Below are 25251 nucleotides of genomic sequence, written 5' to 3' on the forward strand. Positions count from 1 at the left end.
TTGTGTACCTATGTATGACCATTGATATTACACTATTGCTATTTATGTACCTATAATTAATATTATGTTGCATTGAGATTATGAGTTTTATCAAATGAATTTTCCCAACCCTAGGTACGACATGTGCAGACGCAGAAAGGGCGGGCGCTGCACAAAGGGCACGGCCGGTAATGTCACCGTTTACTTTGCCGGCGGAAAACTGCTTTGCCGACGCGCGCCGCCATCTTGACGGCGCGCATTGGAAAACGTTTGACCGCACCAGAAAAATACAAAATGCCTTTTATTCATAATTTAACACCTAATTAAGATTTGTGGCATACGGTGTTGGAGAATATGCTATGTTATATTATTTGTTGTGTGTTCTTGCGGATTGAAAACTAAAAATAAAAACGATGGAAATAAATTCTACCGCCGAGAACATGAGTGCGGTGAAATCAAGAACTACAGTTCCTAACGTATTTAATAAAATCATCACCATACTATATGGTACAGAATTAGTTGTAATTCTTGGTTTCGTCGTGGAATTTCTCGTTTATAATGGGTTACTTTCGTGAAATTTTAATGGTTACATATTTTGGATTCAATCCGCATGACAATTGATTGCTTTCCAGGGATTAATGAGGTAATATTTTAAATCATCTAACATCCTAGGGAATCTAAAAATAAATAATGTCTTGAAAGGTTGAGGGAAGCATTTTGAATGAACCGGTGATATGGAACATTTAAATAATAATCACATGAATATTATGATACTATACGGATCATCACTAACCAGAAGTGTTGCCATGTGGAAAAATAATATTGCCAAAAAAACATATTTTTTAGTTTGAGTAGGTACCTAATCGTTGAAAAACACACTTATTTAAAATTTGCACGAATTGGAGACATGTATATTTTTCAATTTTCCAAAACTTTGGAGCTACTTATAATACTTTGGAATACGTAATAATAAACTGAAAAGACGAAAAATACATTAAAAACTTATCAAAATATTTGCTAACCTTTCCACAAACCCCATAACAATATAAAATTCCACAAGTAATTAATAAAGGTGGGACATTATAAGGCAAAAACAATAAATTTTGTAATCATTTCATTTCGACGAGATATTGTTTTATAGTTGTTTTCTTTTTAATTTGAATAGTGTCGCAAAAACCGTCACGGGGTACGATCACCTTAGTGTGGTTGTGGAATATTAACTAGTTTCTGAATTCGTCAATCGTGCAAAACAATGGCCTGGTATGAACCAAAATAATAATGTTGCAAGTAAATTTTAATGAGGAGGTAGGTAGGTAAGTACCAGGCACGTGACTAGAAATAAAGTGGAATTAATAGATCACTATGTACTCTTGTGGTGCTGTAATGTAAAAAATATTTTGTACATTACTTTAAATTTTTGTTTTTAACATTGTCAATTTTTTTTTGTAATAATCGGTCTGAGCTTAAAAACACATTTTTTTATTACAAGCGATAAATGAGTAGTTACAAAAAATAAGCATTTATATAATGATAATCTCACAAGCAACAGGCGAGTCATCACACGTTAGAAAAACCCTTTAGAAAACTTGCCCGAACCTGAATATATTTTGTCATAAACTATGCCTTACCATACCTCTACATCGCTATGACCCTAAATTAAGTACGAAATTTCGGCAACAATTTCATAATAAACTTTGTACATATCCACCTAGATTCTCGTCAGAACTGACAACCTAAATATATTAATATACCTTACAATTTACGCAATAGGTACGCTTGTATTCAAAACAAACATAAAATACTGACACAATAATGTACTTAATACCATTATATGGTTTAAAAAATATATATTCACGCAAAACTACGTGTCTATGGTTTTCAAAAACGTTAGAATTTCAGCAAAGATGGCGCCAAGCGGGAGCAGAAAAAATCAAAACAGAGACTAAACAACAATACCTACAGCACCAACTTACAGAAACACTACTAATATGTGTATTTTTTCTTTACATGGCTGCAGACTAGACATGTGCAGAAGACAGTACGCCAATAGTAATGATTGCAATAGGGGAACGGCAGGTAGGAGAAAAATGGGATAGATAATCAGCAATTATAGCACACTTCTACCCTTCAGTATCTACCTTTGAACTCTCTCTGTGGACATATTAACCCTATGTCTATGACTTTCTCTATATTATATACAAAAAAACTTTGTATTGTCTATATTGGGCTATTTTTATATTGAACAGCACTGTCGGAGTTCCTGAAAGCAAGTTGTTAGTAGTTATTGTTATATAAAACATAATGAAGGCTGCACAATTTTTACTATAAAATACTCACTCACTCACTTACTGTACATACAAACACACTTCTTATCGGAACCTAATTACTTGAACTGTACATATATATCATTATATACTTACACAACAAAATGTATTTATAATAATCATGATCAATGTGTTTTTCTAGTAGTTTGAAAAAAAGCAGTGCGACTGTCATTATTTTAAGCGTTTCTTGTATTTTATTTATCCACTTCATTTTCTTTCCAAATTACCTCCTTTAAAAATAATTACTAGTCATATTAATATTACGTTCATCGCTTTGATATTCCTTCTATACTAAAGATAAATCCTATGCTTTTTCCTTTTGGAAATATAATTATTTTCGTATGACTTTAATAATATATACAATCTAGTTTCCATTAATAATAATTCCATTGGCTTTAAAACATTATAAATTATCGTTGATTCAAAAAAAATCTGATATAATGGATCTTGAATAATTATTATTTAATGCCTAAAAGTGATTTTCCTCATATTCTAAATAATATTATATTAGGCTAGGAAAAGTGGCAATTAAAAATCTTAATTCCACCAACATTACAATATTAAAGAACTTAATTTAAAACGCAAGGAAATGAAAAAAAACCTTGGCGTTTTTAACATATCGGTTTTAGCACATTATTTTTAAATAATAATGGATAATGGATGTTTCAGTTGTGTTTTAGGCTGACGGTGAAACAATAAATACATTAATTAATTATCGATACGTTAAAAACCTTGGAGCATCTGCTTTATGATATAGCATGAACTCACAAAAAAACTAATGACGATCTCCGACACGGGTGCGCACATTACTATTCTTTGAAGATATAATGGATCCCACAAAAAACAATTTTATTGTTTTCTTTTTATTCTATTTTTATGTTGACTAATAAATTATCTATCGATTGAATTTGCCATTTTGATTTGCAGCTAAAACGACATGATCGTTTTTGTTAGCGAATATGGCGTTGTTGACGTCACGCCGTCCAAGGTGACAGCTGTCTTGCCGGCTAGTAGTGTTTCTACGTCATATTGACGTTGTAGCCAGTTAGAACCGCTTGAAATGTGCGGTTTTAGATCGTTTTGAAATCAATAATTATCAATGAAAATATTAAAATTACACATTTTTAGAATGATGATCAGTGTCAGAAATAAACTTTAAATCTTCCAACAGAATACATAGGAAAAACCCCATTCTTACTTTAATGGGTAATATTTAAAAGGATTTTATTTTTTAATGAAAAACATGCACGTATTGTTAACAATTAAAAATTGTGTAGTGGGACAATATTTTGTCATTTTTTCCTCGAATGCTACAAACACTACCTACTATATATACACTAGTAATAATAATATGAATGAACATAATAATTAACGAATGCGCAGAATCGATCTGTCTAAAATAAACGTTTCATTTCCTTTATCTGCTTCATCGGAACAACGATGGATTTTTGCCACTACTAAGGAACAAAAAGTAAGTAAAAATTATTAAAAAAACTTGGTCGATAACTTCACAGAAACAAACATTACGCGTTTATTATTCCACCAAAAGCCTTTCCAATATAAAACTATATATATATTACCTATATTGAACAAAAAATTACGTGCTTACTTTCCGAAAAAAAAATGGATGGAAAATTAGAAAGAAATCGACCATTATTTTTTTCCCTAGATTTCTGTATAATACACAATAATTTATGTAAATATTTTTCACTGCCTGATACCTTTAGGGTGACTGATTAACAAGCTTACTTACTAACATTTTCCATTTTTCATCATTTCCACTGTCTATATAACATTTCATTTTATGTTTAAGGTGTGTATCTAAAAGTATATGAAAAGAAAATCAATAATATTTCAAATGTTTTAATACTATTCTAGGTAAGTACCTACCATAAAATATTGTACCCTTACAACTTATTACTGTTAATAGTGACGGGGGAAAATAAAAATATAAACTTCTAATTAATTATTCAAAATTCATACAACCATTCCCTCCAATATTTTATAATTCCCTCTTTATTTCCCAATCACAATCACCTACAACCTAACAATTTCTACCTTATTTCCTAAACTATTGTTTTCCCTTCAAAATTTTTATTTTCTTACCTCTTTTTAACCCTACTTTTCGGCTGAGAAACTTATCCCTTTCCTCTAGCAATTTGCCAACCTCCGTCTATCTCTCTAACCTTGAAAAGATATATTTTCCCCTCCAATATCAATCAATCATTCCAAATCAATTTATAAAACGCAATTTTTAAAAGATTTTTATATGTTTACTACCTACCACATTTTTTAAATTTAAATTTTATCAAATATAATTCTCGGTAGGTACAGATGAAAAGACATTTTTTTAAGAAAAAAAAGTACCCAGTTAAAAATGTCAAAACTGTGTAACTACAATAACGTATTATTTTTAAGCAATAATTATTAGCCTGATACATCTATAAAATGTGAAAAATCTTCAGAGAAAAAATACATACTGCCGACGGAAATTGAACCGGCAGCCTTCTGATTGCCAGTCAGGTGCTTTAATTATTCAGGTGCCAAATTATTCAATATGTACTGGTATTTTTTATTCAACAATTATTGCTTAAATAATAAAAAATAATGAAACTACGATAATTTTGAAAAACTCTTCTCGATCATTTAACAAAACTTCAGCAATTTGTTTGGTAAAAATTTACACCGTTCAGAATTACGCTGTTTTCTTGTATATTTTGTAATCATTTAAAATATAATATTATATACAGTATTGGAAATTAAAAAATAAAAACAATAAATGATAATATTATCTCAATAAATTATTAATTTTACTAATAAGGTGACTACCGGTGAGATCAATAATTTATTAACATTGAGAAAAAATAGCGAAACCTAGTAACGATTTTTTATTGCGGCAACACCCAAAATGTCATAAAATTTGCTCGCTTCATTCAAAACAATAAAAAATTCAATTTCAAGATTTTGTAAATTTAGAATGATTAAAATGTAATGATTAATCAATTAAAACAATATGTTAATTTTTCCGCTCGCGAATTGTTTTTTTTAATGTCTTGAATATTAATATTTCTCATTTCCATAACTCATTATAATGTAATTGTGTACATAATATACCAACAAGATATTATTATCATTGCTTACAAAAATCATTTATTTTTAATTCCTTTACCAACTTTCCCCTTTACTATTAAATATTATCTTAACCAACAAATCTTTAAAAACTTTTATGGAGTATTAAACCTACTTCCCACCTTTATGTGAAGTGTTGAAATTTTCTATTTTTCATTTTAATTTTATTACATGACAATGACATTTTCTGTTCAATCTTTTAAAACATTTTATTGAGCAAAATTACAATAAATCTTAGATGATCACAACTCTTATAATGTTGAATAATATATATTTTTCAAAGTACCTACCTAAACAGACATGCCCATTAATACTTTCTTTACTTTGTATGTACGGGTACGATACGCATACCTAAAGTTGGGTACATAAATTCTTATGATATTAATATCAAGATAAATACGAACTATCAGTCATTAATATAATTGAGTTAGCACTCAGTTGGTAGGTCCATTGTGCTCCCTCGTTTACCTTATAGCCCTTTAATGAAGTTCACTAGGGATGTCATTGGGTTCCACATCTGGAATTAAAAAGTAATATGATACTATAATTAGATTGTTAACATGTCAGAGGTTTTTTAAGACTCAATGCCATTTGCAGGATTTGCATACGTCGGTGGAGCATGTGTAGTGAACAAGCGACTGGAGAAGGTCAACTCAGTGGCCATCATTGAAGACACGGGAGGTTTCTCTGGAATCATCGTAGCCGCTCATGAAGTTGGACATCTGTAAGTGTCATTTTAGATAATCATAGGTGCCATTGTCATTATTTCATAATGTACAATTTTTGGTAATTATTTACCTACGACTACCGTTTGAGAAAATATTCCGTACATGTTAGGTTAGGTTGGATTAGGTAGAATTAAATCACAAACCAGTCTATACAAACCTAGCGTAGCCCACAAACTACTTGAAAACTGGGATATAACTCTAAAGGGGACGCGAGCAGGCGTTATTAAAGGGGCAATTTTTTGTAGTAGTAAAAACGGTAGTCGTAGGTAAATATTTACCCAATTTTTTTATATAATGCATTTAATTACAACTTAATTATGTTGATACTTAACTGCTTATTATCGATAGCCATATGTGTTAAGTGCAATTTGAAAATTAATTTCATAAGAATACTCCAGGATTATAATTATAATCAAACAAATAAAATATTGTTTTCAATTAAAACTTCACTTAATACATGTGTGCGCTAGGCCATCGTTATGTTAACCAAGCATTACCTCTGAGATTTTTATTTTTGACTCATTTGAGATAATTTACCCCAATTCACTGACCTCTGCTCTGACAAGTCAAAACTTTGAAAGGTATTGTATCAAATTAAACTGTTGGTATTGATGCAGCCTCTCTCTTCCAATTTAGATGCGCCATTAATAAATAATTGCATTCTTTGCTTTGTCTGTGACATGGCTGGCGTACAACATTTAAAAATATTTTTTGCGGTCATGTTTTCAGACTGGGTGCCGTGCACGATGGAAGCCCTCCGCCATCTTATCTCGGGGGCCCGGGCGCGGAGAACTGCCGTTGGGAAGACGGATACATCATGTCGGATCTGAGACACACAGAGAAGGGTTTCAGATGGTCGCCCTGCAGTGTCACTAGCTTCCACCACTTCCTCAAGTAATACTTTTTTCTATCCTTATTCTTAGCCTTTAAATCCCTCGAGTTGGTGATGTGATCAGCTTTTTCTTCTTTCGTATGGTGGGGAGGGTCAGAGGGGAACATCTAGGACGGTGAGTCTCTGGCGTCGCCCTGTGGACCTCATCAATCCCGCCGGGGAATGAATTCACACATCACCGAATCTTTTAGGTCCCACCATTTCTCACGTCAGCAGATCGCCACTCAAATTTCCATGTATCTTCGGAAGTGAGTGTTCGATGGATGCCATTCCTAGGGTGTTGTGGTCGAATCCCCAGCTAGTTCCCACTAGCTTATTGACTAAGTTGAGCCTTGTCCTGTTTTTTTTACTGACTTGCGATCAACTAGTATTTATCTACATATTCCGCAGTTGGAAGCTATCAATAGATAGTAAGAACGGAGGAAAGCTGACCAGCAAAGAGAATGTCCTCCAGATAAGTAAAATGTGTGAACGTGATTATATTCGAACAATAGAACGCATCCTAGACGAATATCTCCTTCATCTGTTTTCCAGAGACACATCTGTCCTTCACCAATTCTCCTCTGCCATACAAAGGAGCATTATTGTTATAATACTTAACGTAAAGTATTTAAAAGATAAACAAACATTCTCAGCTTACAAATAACCTAACAATCTTTTAATTCCTCGTGCTTCCATCAACATAAGTGGTCAACAATCAAGTTGTAGTGCAACAACAACTCAATGCTTTTGATCACTCAGCTATCACTCACATGTTACTAAATAGTAAATGTGCGGCATTCATATTTAGAGAGTTGTTTTTACTGCTTTCTTCTGGTATCTGTTTTTCAAGGTTAATCTTAGTTCAAGATATTCATAAACCTATTCTGCAAGTTCCCTCTGCTTAAAAATAAACACATTGTTAATTTGTTTTCTTAATGTTTTCAGTTCGGAGACGGCAAATTGCCTGTACAACTCGCCGCATGAGGATGTCTCGCTGCCGCGGGTGTTGCCGGGGAAGGTGTTAACGCTGGACTCGCAGTGCAAGAAGGACAGAGGCACAACGTAATACTCCCTCTATAATCTTAATAATATTAATTATTGAAACAGTATTTTTTACGTTAACTTCACAAAGGAGGCCTTGAAGACAATAACTACTCTCAAGGAAAGATAGAAAGTTCTAAGAAAGAAAAAGGTATGAGGGGTGGGCAGGAATTTGGGGTCAGTGTGTCCAGGAGTGAAGGATGAAGAAATCCATCCTTCCAAGACAATGGGTCACGAGAGTCTGGCTGGAGAGTCAAAGGGTCTCCCTCGAGGGTACCACGCAGTTGGTGTGCAGAACATCCGCTTTAAGACCTGGACAAATCTCACCCTACGAACACGGGCACCACTGCTTAGTCACCAAACTTAGCGAAACACTTGGAGTGATCTATGGCAGAGGTGTTGGTTATCCAATGAATGGTTTTGTAGAGGGCAGTACCCATACCTGACTCTCAAATTGATATTAAAAACAATGTAAATTAGAAAAACACGCGAAAAGAAAACAGATTAGGATAAAACTGAGAAATTAACTCGACATCTCCCATTAGCCAGACGGGTGCGCTAAAAAATTCCGCCACCTGATCCCTTTCCTATTGGAGGTTTATCAAACACATAATCATAAACCTGATTAACGCGGCTGTTGCATATGTGAGGCATATGAAATAACCTAACATAACTTGTTATTGTTACTTTTCCAGCGCCTGCTTTAAGGATGAACGCGTGTGCGCACAGTTGTTCTGCTTCGATGCAGGCAGCGGATATTGCGTAGCATACAGACCTGCCGCTGAGGGTTCCCCCTGCGGCGATGGCCAGGTGAGAATACAACTATATAACTAACACACTAACCATCGCCATTTCTCTGCAGAAATAGGCAGAGATGAGGGACTACCACATATTTTATATGGCACCCACTGTCACACTGCGGCGACTAACTGTTTGAAACACGTGCAGGTAAAGGTACTCAACAAATACAGCCCCGTCAAGTTCCTTCTATTTTGAGAGCACACTCTTACAAGACAACATATTCCAATATCGTTTCCGATGCGTTTTCAAAGTGCAGCTAACACACAACCTAAAAAATGACTCATAATTAAATAACACCTTCAAATTGGTAAATTTCCCACCGATCCATTCATAAATAAACACCTGAACACCAAATCGTAATTTAATTCAATTAATTTAGGTGGGCACATCATATCAATTAATTAAAAGAGTTGGGATGCACCTGCCAAGTCAAAATAAATAACATTATCCTGTAACTAATAATTATTACTCAATGTCCAATGATTGTACAAGTAAATAACATGTTAAAGTAATTTATTTGCACAGTTAATTCTAACAATTTCGCATGAATCATTGACGAAATTTTGGTTGGACATCAAATTTAAGTATTTTTAGCAATATCATCTCACTGCTGGTTTAAACGCAAAATTAATTCATAGATGACTAATTTTAAGTATGGAAAATTATGCGATAAAAAAGACATTGCTATAGGTAACGTCAAAGCTGATGAGAACATATCAAAAACTTTTCAAATAAGCATTCAAATTCGATCAACGCATGAGTACATTTATTGTCACTTTTTCACTAAAAACAGTAAGGACCGGTTGTTTCGGAGAATTTGAACAATTCTTCAAATAGTTCATTTTCAAGTTCTGTGAAAGATTTTTCCAAGTTCTGTTACTATTATAGTTCTGTCAAGCAACTAGCCTATAATGATATAATAACAGAACTTGAATAGCACTTTCACAGAACTCGAAAATGAACATTGAAATTTGATGAATTGTTCAAAATCTCCGTAACAACTCGTCCTTAGTATTATTAAGTAAGACAAAAAACTGTTTCTCAGTGACTTTTCGCAATCGAAATCGAATGACATCACTGTCAGTAGTGTGTATACACAAGCGCCAAACACACAATCCCAATGTCATAAAATTTTCCACTCGTTTCTGGGAATCTTTTAATTTACAACCCAATGTTGTAATTAATTTCTTTATCAATTTTCTTGATTCTTTCTCTGTAATTGTTTTTAGTTATTTATATTTACTCAAGTCTGAATTCTTGACACATCAGTACCAATTTTGAAAATGACAATTAAAATAATTTTCTGTTAAAATATTATATTATAGGTAGGTACTTTATCGCTTGTCTGAATTCTTGATACAATCAGTTCCAATTTTTAAAATGACACTTAAATTCAAAATAAATCTGAGCTTATTGAACCAGAGTTAAAATCACAGACAGACAACCAAAATTAGTATGTTTTATGATGATATCTTTGTCCTGACGAAGTAAAGGGTTTTTCAAATCTGACGATGAAAATAAATTTTGTGCTTTAAAACAATGTATTTAAATATGTATTTGTTTCAGTTAACCCAAAAATAATATGTTTATTATATTTCTTCCAGCACTGTATAAATGGCGTTTGCGTCGTAGAAAATGAGAACACAATTCCCGACTACTCTCAGCACACGCCGAGATACGTCCGCTACTTCGGCAACAGCACAAAACACAGGTACCCACACATTACGCATGTTTATTTACCATAAAACTGAATACCGATAAAAGTTAATAACAATTTATTGGTAATGTGCATGGTTAAAAACATGAAATTACACTGGCGGAAAAAGCATGTGCTAAATTTACACTATGAAAATTACAAGTAAGAAAAATTACAATTTAGAAAATTACACTTCTTAAAATGATACTTGTGAAAATTACATTTCTGAAAATAACACTTGTGAAAATTACGCTTGTGAAAGTTACGCTTGTGAAAATAACACATGATGAAATTACACATATACCGTCTTACTAATTAGATTCTTACATGCCCGTTCAACGTTGGTGTGGTAAAGCCGGCCTTTATCCTGGTTTAAGACCGTTTTAACCAAAAAACGCTATGGTAATAAGTCAAGTTTTTCACTGTTCTGACCTTACCCGCCACGTAATATTTGCACAACGTTTTTTAGTAGGGCTGTTAATGTTTAATTTTTGCCTGTTTAATTTATTTGTGACACCAATTTGCATGATGTTTGTCCAGTCTGCAAATAGTTAGTTTCACTTTAACAGAATGGGAGATCACTTGACTCGAGTTGAGACGTTGTAATTTGCAAGTTCAATTCCAGCAACGCTAAAACATTTTTTCTAAAACCATCCATTGTTACTGCATAAAGGCATGTCCAGATATTTGATGAACCTAAAAATGGCCATAAAATAATTTGTCATAAGCATGTTACATTGTTGTTACTCCGAGCGTTTAACATTGATTCCAATGGCACCACCAAGAGATTACCTGTGGCGAAATTAGGAACTAGAAACATCAGTTCATATGTTATATATCGAGGGGTAATTATTACACTAGATAACTTCGAAAACAGCATTTTCAAGTTACACACAAAACCATAACTATGTATTATTTTGTCGCCTATGTATGCCACAACACATATTATATGTTTGTGAAAAAAAAACTCTCATTGCATTGACGGATTGCGTGCCGAACAATGATATCGAATTCGATGACATTACGCACTGTAGAGATCTCAAAGTGGCAAGCAAAAAGTATGATAATTGTTGTGTTATCGATTTTGTAGTTTTAGTACTAAACTGTCATGCGTCGCATAAGGCTGTGTGCTACCTCTAAGTAGTTTCCAAAATACCCTCGTGTGTCATGAGAAAGTGTTGCAACATTTATTATTATAAAAAGTACAATTATTTCGATTGTTTCCTCAAGAATTTCAGCGCCATTGGAGAAAGCGAGATATCAAACACAAACATATAAGTTTAAGAAGGAAAACCCAGGACAGTAGGTCGTCTTATACAGCATTCCGTATTCGTCTTTCTGAGTAAGTGTATCTCGTCATCGCAGTCACACCCGTGATGTAAAACGTAGTATTCGACTCAACTTTTGAATATGAAAACGCCGCCTCCTATTGTTTATTTTTTTCATACACACATATTCCTTGATTGTCTATCTTTGTCGTGCGTGAACAACGTTTGAACTGAGATTTTACTGGAAACATAAGAGTGTTTCTTATTTGCCACATTTTGTGTTAATGTGAGACAATAACAAGTCTTGATCTATTGTAACATCATTGATCGTATTACAATCGGCAATGACGTTACAAACATAATATAGACACATTATTTACTGTCTCACAAAATGTGGCAATGTTACTTGCCCCAACGTAACATAATTCAAACGATCTTTTATGTATGACAAAGATAGACATTCAAAGAATATGTGTGTATGAACAAAATAAATATAGGAGACGGGCAGCGTTTATGCACTTAAAAGTTGCGTTGAATACTACATTCTCCATCACAGGTGTGATTGAGATGACAATAGGCGTACTCCCTTACACTAAGATGAATAAGGAACTCTGTGCGACACAGTACCTTGGTTGTCTTTCTTATACTTATGTGTTGCTACGTTTGCTATCTCACTTTCTCTCATGATGCTTTAAATCTTCAGGAAACAATCGAAATAATTATTTACGAAAAATCAGTAATTTACTCAAATTTGGTTAGGGATAGCACACGTGAACTCATTTACGACAAAGCAATTTGGTTAGACCTTAGCACAAGATCTCAGTTTAATTCAATCAAAAGGACGACAATTACCGTAGCTTTTGCTTGCCACTTTGTAGTCGTCTCCACAACGTGTCTATTACTTTTGTAATGTCATTGATAACTAGATTTTTAGTTCCTGATTTGCCATTTGGGCAACTCTCGGTAGTATAGTGATTTATTTTTAGTGTATTATGCTGTGTTGCGCCATCTCCTTCTTCAGCCAACTTTTCGGAGAGCATTACAGTGTCCATCATCAGGGCAGAAGCGTTACTGATGTCCGTTACAGATGCGACACTGTAATTCTGTCCGAAACGTTGGCTAAAGAAGGAGGTAGCGTAACACGGCATAATACACCAAAAATAAATGTTGTAATACTTTTGGCCATAAAAATCTCAAAGCAAATCTGACGAACTCTCCGCAGGTTTAAAGATTTGCATAGTTTTAGTTTTTAAACTAAGTAAAAAAAAAGTTTTTGTTAAAATAAGTGAATGTGGTTAATTAATGGCTGGATGCATGATGTCTTAATTTATCATTACTAATTCGACAAGATTGTGATTAAAAAAACTAAATTTAAATGCACAAAAATATTAACTTCTGTAAATTAAATTGTATTGCATTAAGATTTTTATAAATTAGGTTGGGCTTGTGACAATTTCTTATCATCTTAATATTGTGGGCTATTTTATGTAAATATTTAGTTTTCAAATGTACCTATTAAAATAAATTATAAATTTTAGTTTTTTCAAAATCTTAAATCTCCTAAAGTTTGACACAACGTTGCATTTGAATACGCGTGTGTTTTTATATATGTACCTATATAATATAGATGTCACCTGTGACATCTATCTTCACAGAAAGACACAGACAGGTACAGCTAGTAATGTATAAATTTGAAACCCATTTCGAAGTGACTTTATACATACGATAGCACCTGTAATAACTGTATAACTCAATGCCTACAACTGAGTCTGAAATTGTCACAAACTCTGCATATCGTCGTTACGAATCCATTTCTTATAATATTTTAAAATATCAATTTGAAATACCATTTGGCGGCTTTATAGGCCAATAATTTTTTACAAATAAAATGTGATATTTCCAATTTACGGGAATGGTAAAAAAAAACTATTTGTATGAGTAAATTCGAATCTGTAATGTTTATTTTTGTTCTCCGCGAAATAATATGTCTATGAGATGGATTCATATCAAGGATATGTTGTTCTTGTGTGTTGAAATGATTAATTTGTTTTTTTTTTGCATTGTACAAAAAATTATCAATATTGCGATACAGATCAACAGAACTTGTAAAAAATAAATCAGAAAACTATGATATTTCTCTTTTTGAAACTGTTTTTTCATGATTCCGCCAATGTTTAGAGCTGGATGAAAATTTCCCAGTTGCAAATAAGTGATGAGAACAAAGTTTTAAAACGTAACCTAACTTAATGAACGGACATTTGAAATGCCATTTTTGCTAAAACGAAGTGAAAGAAAATTGTTATACATATTTCAGTTGATCTGTTTCGCAGTACATAGCACGCACTAATGCATCTAACATAAACATGTAAATATCAATTGATAATTCACCACAGGTATCAGTTCGAGCAAACTACGCGGGGGTACACCGATCCGGCCTCTCAGTACCGTCAGACGTATCCGCTTTACTTCCCCGCCCAGTCTCCCGTTAGCTTTAGCCAATCGGTGCCTTCGTCTCCACAGTTCCAGCAGTTCACTTACACCACTCCCCGCTCCTATCAGATCATCTACAACTCTCTCCCAGCCACCAGACAAGCCCAGAGCTACTACAGTCAGTACACCTCCACCGGGGCACCCATAGACGTGAATCGAGCACAACTTTACTTGTACACGGCCGAGACTAAACAACGTGAATACACCGTACCGTTACCATCCCTGCCGCAATCTACAGATTCTACAACCAGTACCACAACCCAACTGCCGTTCTATTTGAGATATAAATTCAGCACAACGAAAAACCCGTACGACTTCAAAGACTTTACGACTCTGCCGCGTTCGACTAAAAAAATTAACATGACCACTACGATAGGGACGACAATTTCAAATAAAATAAAACCGTATTTCAGTGTCCAGACGTCCTCGACGACACCAAAGAGCGTGGGTTTTGCCGCCTGGAGAACTTCCACTGCAACAACGACTTTGAAACCTAAATTTGGGTTTTTGAGCAAACTTGACTTCAGAGACTATTTTAACCGGACCACCACAAAGAACCCGTATGATTTTGACCTTTCTAATTATCGGGAGATATCTAATAATAATATTAAGCGGTCCTATTCGATAGGGTCCTATTTCGCGGCGGCGGCAAACAGTCCCATGGCCCGAGTGGCCGGTAAGGATGAAAGTCTGGTGGCGCAGGCCTCCCAATCCATTCCTGTTTCGTTAGCAAGGGTGAAATAGAATTGAACGGAGCTTTTCGATTCCGAGAATTTAACGGATGGTAAGAGAAATCTGCTGCGGCAGTGATATTCTTCTTTGCTGGGTGCTCCGCTCTTCCTATAAGGACACCTAGTTTCTCTTGCATCTACAACATACCATATTATTTTTCAAATAGCTTTGGTCTGCTCCTCGCTCGTCTGATCACCTTTCCATTATAATATATCTCTGGACTCTTTTGTTCTCCCGTTGTATCTTTTGTTTTCTTCTTCCACTAGTGCCGTCGCCTGTCAAAAGGTTGGCATTCATTCTGGTTACATTATATTATCATAAAAGAGAAAAGAAGTTGTGTTTTTGTTGACTGACAAAGATGTTTTAACATTTTCTTCAAATGCTCCTCCTGTTTTCAATAATGTATCTCTCCACTCTGAGCTGCAGAAGCCAAAATCTCCATCTTATTAGTGCATTGATTTCTTATCCAGCTTTGAATTTCTTCCACTATACTTACTACCTTGGGTAAATATCGAGATACGTTGGACAATCTTAATCCATTTTGTCTCAGTTTTATAACAACGAAAGGTATCTATTTCAGTCTCCGGAAAAGCAAAATAATGCTGTTCAATATGTAGCTATTTTGTTCAAATTGTTTGACTTGTTGACGCCATGTTTTAACAAATATAAAAATAACCTCAAAACCTATTTTCATACAGTGATAAACAAATGGCCGCCAAGTCAACACAACAAATTTATCAAGTTTAATTTGAATGAAATAGCTATTAAAATGAATTATTTTGATTATCTGGGGACTGAAACGGATGCTTGCTGAAAGGATTATTAAGGTTGGACATTGGAACTGTATATTTCCCACGTCTTCAATATTCAGAACGTCATTATATATCTAAATATTATATTACCAAAACTACATGAAATATAATAATAATACCTACATTTCATGCTTCAAACTGTACACTGAATATATTATTAATGCTTTGTATATATGTAATGATTTATTTTTCAGCTTCATTGATTATTTTTTTAAATAACCTATGACTTGGTTTCATCTGCTATAATATTTTCATTCTATTTTTAAGACTATTTACTACTATATATTAATTTTCTAATTTAACCAATATAAAATCTAAATAACTCTCTTTTGCTTCCAATAATAAAAGGATAGCATTTAAAAACAAAACTTATTTTATTTTTAGCAAATTATGTATAAAGTTGTTATATTAAATTGCAATTTAACGAATGTTTCACAAAACATGTAGGTATTATGAAATTTTTTAAATGCTACAGCAAATAAAATCAAATAAATATTGTTCAAAAGACATAATACTGTATTTTGTTAGTTGCGAACTTTAAATCATTAAATTATTGTCACTATATAAATAAATAAATGTTAAATAACCAACAACAAAAAAACCTAACTAAAATATCTTTATAAACAACAAAATAATAAAGAGTTATGTACCCAGAACCTCATATAAATAGTTGTTCCCTATTCAATAACATCAAAATGTTTACCCCAGTAAAATTCTAGAAATTTATTTAAATCACACATTCGTTTCAACTTAATTACTACAAGAAAAAACTATTAACCTCGGGGGAGATGATAAAACAGGCATTAGAGTTCTATTTTTTTTTTCAAGAAAAGTTCTAATTAAATTATTTTAATAACCCAAACTGAGAACCTAATAACCTATTTTGTGCATGTTTTTTATCTCCCCTGACGTAAACAGTTGTTTCTTGTAATAATTAAGTTGAAATAAAGTGTTATTTCAATAATTTGCGCTTATAAAACATGAAACGGAATTCTCGAATTGTATCTCCACTGCTTTTACTATTTTTAAAAGATATTAATGTTTGTTTTATTTCCAGTGGTCGCCATTAGCAGAACGGGCACAGAAGTGAGAAGCCAATGACAGATACAAGTGTAGCAAACATTTATTGTCTGTGTACAACAAACAGTGGGGAGAAGAAATATATGGATTATTTAATTACGATAATGTGCCTTCAGTTGTATGGAGGGTACGTTCCGATACATTCTAATGGCCACACAGACAAGAAAACAACTTACTTCAGCTCCTTGAGACTGCAATAGTAGAAATAATTATTTAAATAATAGATTACGCTACAGTACGGAGAGTTTTGGAGAGAATGATGTCCATCTATTTGAGAATCACTTGCTTAACTGTTTCAATACTTCATATTTCACTAACTACTTTGTAGTGTTTATCCAGGCACAGATATTACATCTTTTAAAACCATGTTTGAATATAGAAAATTATGTCTTTCAAAACTATGTTTTGGATATAGAGTCATAAATTATAAAACCATGTTTGAATATAGAACATTATGTTTTTCAAATCAATGTTTAGGATAAAGCGTCACATCTCTCAAAACTGTATTTGAATATAGAACATGATATCCTTCAAAGCCATGTTTTGGATAGAGCTTCATATATTTTAAAACCATGTTTGAATATAGAATAATACGTCTTTCAAAACCATGTTTGGGATAAAGTGTCACATCTCTCAAAACTGTATTTGAATATAGAACATTATATCTTTCAAAACCATGTTTTGGATAGAGGAGATATTATCATCTTGCAAAAGCGTGTTTGAACATAGAATTTTAGTTACATATTTCAACGCAGTGTTTTGGATAGAGTGTCACATCTTTCAAATACGTTTTTGAATTTAGAAATCATGTTTTGTATAAAGCGTTACATCTATCGAAACCATGTATGAAAGGAAACAATTTGTATTTTGCCCAACTATTCTATCCTTTGAACTTGATAACTCAATTAAGACGTATTCAACAGTCAATTATCAAACAGATTGTTGTTATTCTCTCAAGAACTGGACTATAGTAACAAAGTATGGACAGACGATACATTTTAATGTTTATTTCAGTTGTAGAACATAGAAATATAAACATTTTCAAGCATGTTAAATTACATTATCATACTTAAAAGATTTTACAACAATTAGTGACAAAATAATAAATAAATAAACAGCTGTTAAAAGAAACCGATAATAATGTTTAATGTTCTACATCCATAGATTTTAACATGTCTAATCACTGTGTTCTATGATTTAAGCAAACAATTGAAACGTAAATGGCAAAAATATGTAAATATAAATGAAACCGCCAATTGAATAAATATATATAATTATTTGTAGACACGAGATTTCCGCTTAATTAAATTAAATTATTAATTGTTCGCGGACTCTCGTTATGGAGTTACGAAACTAGTTTAAATTTTCATAAATCTTCCCTAGTACCTACTGCTATGTTAGTTTAATTATTATTATGTAAGAAAATAAATTTATTGTTATTTTATGCGAAAGACAACTCTTGCAATATTCAGATAGGTAGAAATAAAGTATTAGTTTACTACACAAAATAATATTTTGTATCTGGCAATAAATACTATTATAGTAGTGGTAACTGTAGTGGTATCTAAATACAAACACTTGTCCAAATGCTTATATTGTATTATTGTTAATTTTTTATTATTATTAAAGCACGGTCATTTAAAATCACATTTTGGACTTACGGCGTTACTTCTTTATAAAGAATCTTTGCATGGCGCACTGTCTTTCAAAACCATGTTTGAATATAAATAGAACATTATGTCTTTCAAAACCATATTTGAATATAAATAGAACATTATGTCTTTCAAAACCATATTTGACTATAAATAGAACATTATGTCTTTCAAAACCATATTTGACTATAAATAGAACATTATGTCTTTCAAAACCATATTTGACTATAAATAGAACATTATGTCTTTCAAAACCATATAATGGGAAAAACTTTTTTATTCTAAATACCTCACTTCTAAAAACATTCTGGGTGCTCCAAAATTGGATTTTGCCTCAGCTATTTAAATTATTAATGTATTTTTTTTTTATTACTTTCGCACATCACTTTATTTCTATGTATTATATGAAATATTTAGCTGTAAAATTCTTAAATCTGTACATGTATTTATTTTATTGAGCTTTATGCATCATATTTATGATTGAGACGTAAGGTTTTTAAAGTATTTAATAAATAATTAAACATTTAAAATCCTTTTGTAAATTATCCAATGACATTTCATTTTATTAACTTCACGTTTAGAAAAATTATAAATTACAATTTATTTTGTCTGTTGCAAAATAAATTTCTTAAATTAAAAGCCTGATATAATATAATATTCTTTTTAAATACCTACCGGCCATAAAATGCTGAAAGTTACCATACTCATAATAATTGTCTACTTCATGGAAAAAATCTGATATTATCGTCTATATAAGTTCGATTCCGCGTACAAGCCAATAAATTCAAACTATGTACGTTTTTGGCGCTTTCAGTTGAACGCCACAAGCCGCATTGATTAGTTTACCAAAATTGACTGCTGAAATGAACCAGCCAACTAAAGAGCAAGCAAGGCTGTGTATATCCCTAGATCCAATACAATAATCCTATGGTAATATCGCGTTTGAGTCACAACTAATTTTGGACACAAACAATAGTAAAAAAAAATTTCTGTTGTGGCAACTAAAAACACAGTGTCTTCCTTGAGAGTTTCAAGCAAGACATTGCGTTTTTAGTTACCGCGGCAGTATACTCCTCCAGAACATGGAATAATTGTGTTATAATAATTATTTTTATTTAAAAACAAATATGTGGTCGATGACAATGCATTCTATCAATCTTTGGTGGCTCTCATGCATTTCTCTTAAATTGGATATTATAAAAATTTATAACAATTTGTATTTAAAATAAATCTCAGTACCATCCAATTAGGATTTGGCTTAAGTGATAGCGCGGTTCACTCATTTTAGTTAGCCCTGGGGAGAAAGGTTCAATCCGCAGATAAACAATCAAAAAAATTATACATGTTTTTTACAGGTTAATTTTTTATCTTTTTTACGAAATTGCAAGGTTCAACATTTCGACAAATGATTCTTCCGTGTTATTGGACTTACAATATCGTCATATACAATCTGAACACATTCACAATGCTTGTGATGTTTGTATATTTCTTATAGTCATGATGCAAAGTTGACTTGACTCATTATAATCAATAATGGGTATTTTCGAATTCACATTCTAAGTTAGTATAAACCAAGAGTACTTCACCGAACAAACCCTAGAATAATGAAAAGATTTGCATTGTTCTATTCTGTTAAATTGTATTATGACATTATCGCTGTATTTAGGACTTTAAAATTGAAGATTATTTGCTTCCAAACCTCAAAGGTTTTGAGTGCCTGATGCACACTATTTAATTGTAATATTGTGTTGTGAAATAAAATTGTGAAATTGTTGAACATTTTCACAGTGTTGATTGATTGAATAATAATGTTGCAATATCAATACCCACTGAAATACTTTAAATGTTTTAAATATGTGATAAATATTTTTAAATAAAAAATAATTAATTTTTAAAAAGACTTTTTTCATTATACATAACAAACGTTCCGTCTTGATGGGAAGTATGCGCAGATACCTGGGAAGACACATTGTGGTAACGGGAGATGGCCGAATACCAAATAACAACCTCAATTAACCTTTTAAAAGGGACTGGGTTACAGTCAAAGGAATAATGTAAGAATGGAAGATGGTATTTGGGGGACTGTAACATTTGGACATTTTTCATCTTTTTACAAAATTTTAAACTTTTATAAAATGTGCCAACTCCACGCTACTGGCAAATCCTCACACCCCACCACTGGACAATTCTACACCAATTTCAGCCAAATATGCTGGAAATTCTCGACTCCGAAATGATCCGATACCGCGCTGTACGGGACGGCACTGTAGTCGCCGGCCGCACAGACGATATAGCGGGAGTGGCCGGCTGGCCGCTTCGACGCCTTGGAAGGGAAGGTCGGGAAAAAGTAGGGAGAATGTTGAAAAAATGGAAAAAATGGGGAAAAATATGGGGAAAAGGTAAAATGGGGAAAAATGTGGTTAACAATGGGGAAAAATTAGGATAGGGAAAAATGGGGAAAAGTGTGGGAAAATATAGGGAAAAGGGAGAAATGGGGAAAATGTGGGAGAAAGGTATAAGGCAGGGGGGAGGAAGGTAGGGGGGAACCTGCGCCCTGACTAGGGACGCTTCGACTATTGTGAAAATGTTTTCTTCTTGATGAGCACCAGGGAGCCGGGTGAAAGGAGAAGGCCAGGTTGCAGTGAAGGTCCAGGGCAGGAGAGGCTTGAAGAAGGCAGTCAGGGGCAGTCCAGGAGAGATGTTGATGGTCCGATCGTTGCTGGCTCTCTGCCGAATTGCACAAGTTGTCCGCCTTTTAAAGGACCAACGGGCCTAGCTCTCCCTTTGTTAGCGACAAATTCCGAGAATTATTTTTGGGTTCCCGGAATTTGTCACAGGAGAGAGCGCCGTTGTTGCGTAACTTGGAAGGGGACGATTTTGACTAGGTCCCTGACTGTTCTTCAACCCACTTTGCCCGGCTCATTTTTATTCAGATACATTTTGTGAGTTTGCACATATTACAGAGAGAAAATATATTTTACAAGGCAGCTTTGCACAATATTTAATTTTGTGCAAACGGCAAGTTTTGTAAAGGAAACTGCGTTTGCACAATTTCAAATTCTCATGCAATTTTAATTAAAGGGAGTTGGTATTTAAAAGGGGAAGATTTGCACAATATTCAATTTTGTGCAAACGGCAAGTTTTGTAAAGGAAACTGCGTTTGCACAATTTCAAATTTCATGCAAATCTTCCATGTTTTGTACATATGATAGGTATTTAATTTATAAGAGGGTGTTGGGGGGTCAAGCCTTTGTTTTTGTCTATAATGATGACTGCTTGACCCCGTGGTTTTATTTATTAATCAGCAGACAAGATTTATAGTTTTACACAAGTGCAGATAAGATTACAGATTTTTAGAGAGAGTTTGTTGCATAAATTCGAAGACGCGCAGAGGTGAGTTTGTAAAGGAAACTGCCTCTGCGTAAATTCAAATTTATGCAAATTAATATAAAGTCGGTGTACACGTCCGGTACAATTCTCCCCCCGGTGCAGTCACGGCTGCGCCTAGCGGTCCGGACGTGTAGGTCGGCGGCGTCCTCGACGTCCGGTTCCCCTGGGCCGCTGGGGGTTGTGGCTCCCATGCGGCATCCGTGGTCCGGGTGCTGTAGAGGGCGGCGCTGGTGCTGGTGCCGGTGCGGGCGCTGGTGCAGGTGCGGGGAGGATGAGGGCGAGTTTTACAGCAGGGCGGGTGTACGTCCCTGTGGCTGTTTGGACCCGGGCTGTCCTCACTTGGCCGTTGGCAGCTGGGATGGCTTCGATTTGGGGTGAGGGGCTCTTCGTCCCGCGGGCTGACAGAGACATGAGTCAGTGGCCGATTGTTGACCACAAACTCAGCCTCTGCCAATGCTGTGCGCAGGGTTTCCTCCCTTGGCGCCCTCTCCGTTAAGGTGGCGCTCAGGGCTCGTTTTACCGAGCGCACCAACCTTTCCCAGGCTCCCCCCATGTGGGGACTGAGGGGTTTTTTGCTGGCGATGAAGGTGGTTTTTAGGGTTCCCTGCACTTTCTCCACGAAGCAAGCGATGGCACAGCAAGCTTGCTCCGAGTAGTCGCAGAAGAGGTGCAGGGTCACGCTGCTAGTCCTCTGTCGGAGCGACCGTCGTGGGATGGAGACGCTGCTTTCCTGGAGCAGGCTCATCCAGTCCCTCCAGCGTTCAGCGTGCTCCGAGGTGTCGCAGAAGAGGTGCAGGGTCACGCTGCTTGTCCTCTGTCGGAGCGACCGTCGTGGGATGGAGACGCTGCTTTCTTGGAGCAGGCTCATCCAGTCCCTCCAGCGTTCAGCGTGCTCCGAGGTGTCGCAGAAGAGGTGCAGGGTCACGCTGCTTGTCCTCTGTCGGAGCGACCGTCGTGGGATGGAGACGCTGCTTTCCTGGAGCAGGCTCATCCAGTCCCTCCAGCGTTCGGTGTGCTCCCGTGGATCTTCAGAGAAGGGAGGCAGGTCCTTGGCCATTGATTGTCTGGCAATAAGGGGCACCGTTCGTAGATCGTCCTTGATTGGTGGACGGGGGCTGTCCTGGGCCCTTGAAGCTCTGATGGCTTTTGTCAGGGCGGAGGTTGGCTGAGGCATGGGACTGCCATCATGCTGAACCCAGGCTCTGGTATGTTGGGCCGTATCATCCGCCGTAGGTTGGGGCGGGAATATCGGCATGGAGCTGGTACTGGCTGTGGGCTGGCCATCTGGCCGTGCCGGCACGCCATACTCCTTTTCGTGCAGTGGTACGGGCGGCACATGTCCAGATGGTCCAGATGGTCCAGGCTGTCTCCATGTCATGTCCCACTGCTCCAGCAGTCCGGCAGGTGATCTCTGCATCGGCGCTGGGTACCCCGGGTGGGGCAGAGGTACGGGCAGCACAGGGCCATGAGGTCCAGGCTGCATCAGTACTGGGCATCCCTGAATGGTCCAGGGTGCTGGTTGCGCAGGGCCTGCTGGCTCTTGCTGCGTATGTGATGCGTACCTCTGGTCCACCAGAGGTACAGGTCCAGCTGGCACTTCGCGTACGGCTTGCCTCTGTTCGATCAGAGGGGCGGGCGGTACGGGGCCAGAGGGTCCAGGCTGCATCAGGTTTGGGCATCCCTGAATGGCCCAGGGTGCTGGTTGCGCAGGGCCTGTTGGCTCTTTCTGCGCATGTGATGCGTACCTCTGGTCCACCAGAGGTACAGGTCCAGCTCGTACGGCTTGCCTCTGTTCTATCAGAGGGGCGGGCGGTACGGGGCCAGAGGGTCCAGGCTGCATTAGGTTTGGGCATCCTGCATTGGGCCAGGGTGAAAAGGGTCACCAGGGTAGGCGGCAGGATGCGCACCCGGGGCCGCACCAATGTAGGCGGCAGGATGAGCACCAGGGGGCGCGCCAGGGTGCTCGCCAGGGCTCGCACCAGGATGCGCAGCAGCAGGCGCAGCAGGGGGTCCGCCAGGGCGCTCAGCAGGGTAGGCGGCGGGATGCGCACCAGGGGGCGCAGCAGGGGGCCCACCAGGGTGCACGGCAGGGTAGACAATAGGATGCGCTGCAGCGGGCGCAGCAGGGGGCCCGCCCCCAGGGCAGGCGCCAGGATGCGCAGCAGCGGGCGCAGCAGGGGGCCCGCCAGGGTGCACGGCAGGGTAGGCGGCGGGATGAGCACCAGGGGGCGTGCCAGGGAGCTCGCCAGGGCAGGCACCAGGATGTGCAGCAGCGGGCGCAGCAGGGGGTCCGCCAGGGCGCTCAGCAGGGTAGGCAGCGGGATGCGCACCAGGGGGCGCGCCGGGGTGCTCGCTAGGGCAGGCGCCAGGATGCGCAGCAGCGGGCGCAGCAGGGGGCCCGCAAGGGTAGGCGGCAGGGTGCGCACCAGGGGCCGCACCAGGGTAGGCGGCAGGGTGCGCACCAGGGGCTGCGCCAGGGTGCTCGCCAGGGCAGGCGCCAGGATGCGCAGCAGCGGGCGCAGCAGGGGGCCCGCTAGGGTAGGCGGCAGGGTGCGCACCAGGGGGCGCACCAGGGTAGGCGGCAGGGTGTGCACCAGGGGCCGCACCAGGGTAGGCGGCAGGGTGCGCACCAGGGGCCGCACCAGGGTAGGCGGCAGGATGTGCACCAGGGGCCGCACCAGGGTAGGCGGCAGGGTGCGCACCAGGGGCCGCACCAGGGTAGGCGGCAGGGTAGGCGGCGGGATGCGCACCAGGGGGCGCGCCAGGGTACTCGCCAGGAGAGGCGCCAGGATACGCAGCAGCGGGCGCAGCAGGGGGTCCGCCAGGGCGCTCGGCAGGGTAGGCGGCAGGGTGCGCACCAGGGGCCGCACCAGGGTAGGCGGCAGGATGTGCACCAGGGGCCGCACCAGGGTAGGCGGCAGGGTGCGCACCAGGGGCCGCACCAGGGTAGGCGGCAGGGTAGGCGGCGGGATGCGCACCAGGGGGCGCGCCAGGGTACTCGCCAGGAGAGGCGCCAGGATACGCAGCAGCGGGCGCAGCAGGGGGTCCGCCAGGGCGCTCGGCAGGGTAGGCGGCGAGATGCGTACCAGGGGGCGCAGCAGGGGGCCCACCAGGGTGCACGGCAGGGTAGACAATAGGATGCGCTGCAGCGGGCGCAGCAGGGGGCCCGCCCCCAGGGCAGGCGCCAGGATGCGCAGCAGCGGGCGCAGCAGGGGGCCCGCCAGGGTGCACGGCAGGGTAGGCGGCGGGATGAGC

General features: G+C 37.6%; 1 protein-coding gene across 3 annotated transcripts in view; it reads left to right on the plus strand.

Moving 5' to 3' along the window:
- Nucleotides 1-20461, plus strand: part of sona (sol narae metalloprotease) — a 253113-nt gene extending 232652 nt beyond the window's left edge. Inside the window, exons 9-16 of one of the 3 annotated variants that reach the window (XM_089648884.1) lie at nt 115-167; nt 6030-6156; nt 6890-7054; nt 7980-8096; nt 8771-8885; nt 10481-10587; nt 14234-15114; nt 16932-20461. In XM_089648884.1, coding sequence (XP_089505010.1) covers nt 115-167; nt 6030-6156; nt 6890-7054; nt 7980-8096; nt 8771-8885; nt 10481-10587; nt 14234-15074 — 1525 coding nt within the window. In that variant the 3' untranslated portion in view covers nt 15075-15114; nt 16932-20461. Of the gene's footprint in view, nt 1-114; nt 168-1996; nt 2056-6029; nt 6157-6889; nt 7055-7979; nt 8097-8770; nt 8886-10480; nt 10588-14233; nt 15115-16931 lie in introns of all 3 variants that reach the window. The other 2 variants (XM_089648883.1, XM_089648885.1) reach the window with 2 other exon arrangements.
- The last annotated feature ends 4790 nt before the right edge of the window (nt 20462-25251 follow it).

The sequence above is a fragment of the Hesperophylax consimilis genome, chromosome 28, assembly GCF_061612785.1.
Source record: "Hesperophylax consimilis isolate HC1 chromosome 28, BYU_Hcon_1.0, whole genome shotgun sequence".
Classification (NCBI taxonomy): Eukaryota; Metazoa; Arthropoda; class Insecta; order Trichoptera; family Limnephilidae; genus Hesperophylax; species Hesperophylax consimilis.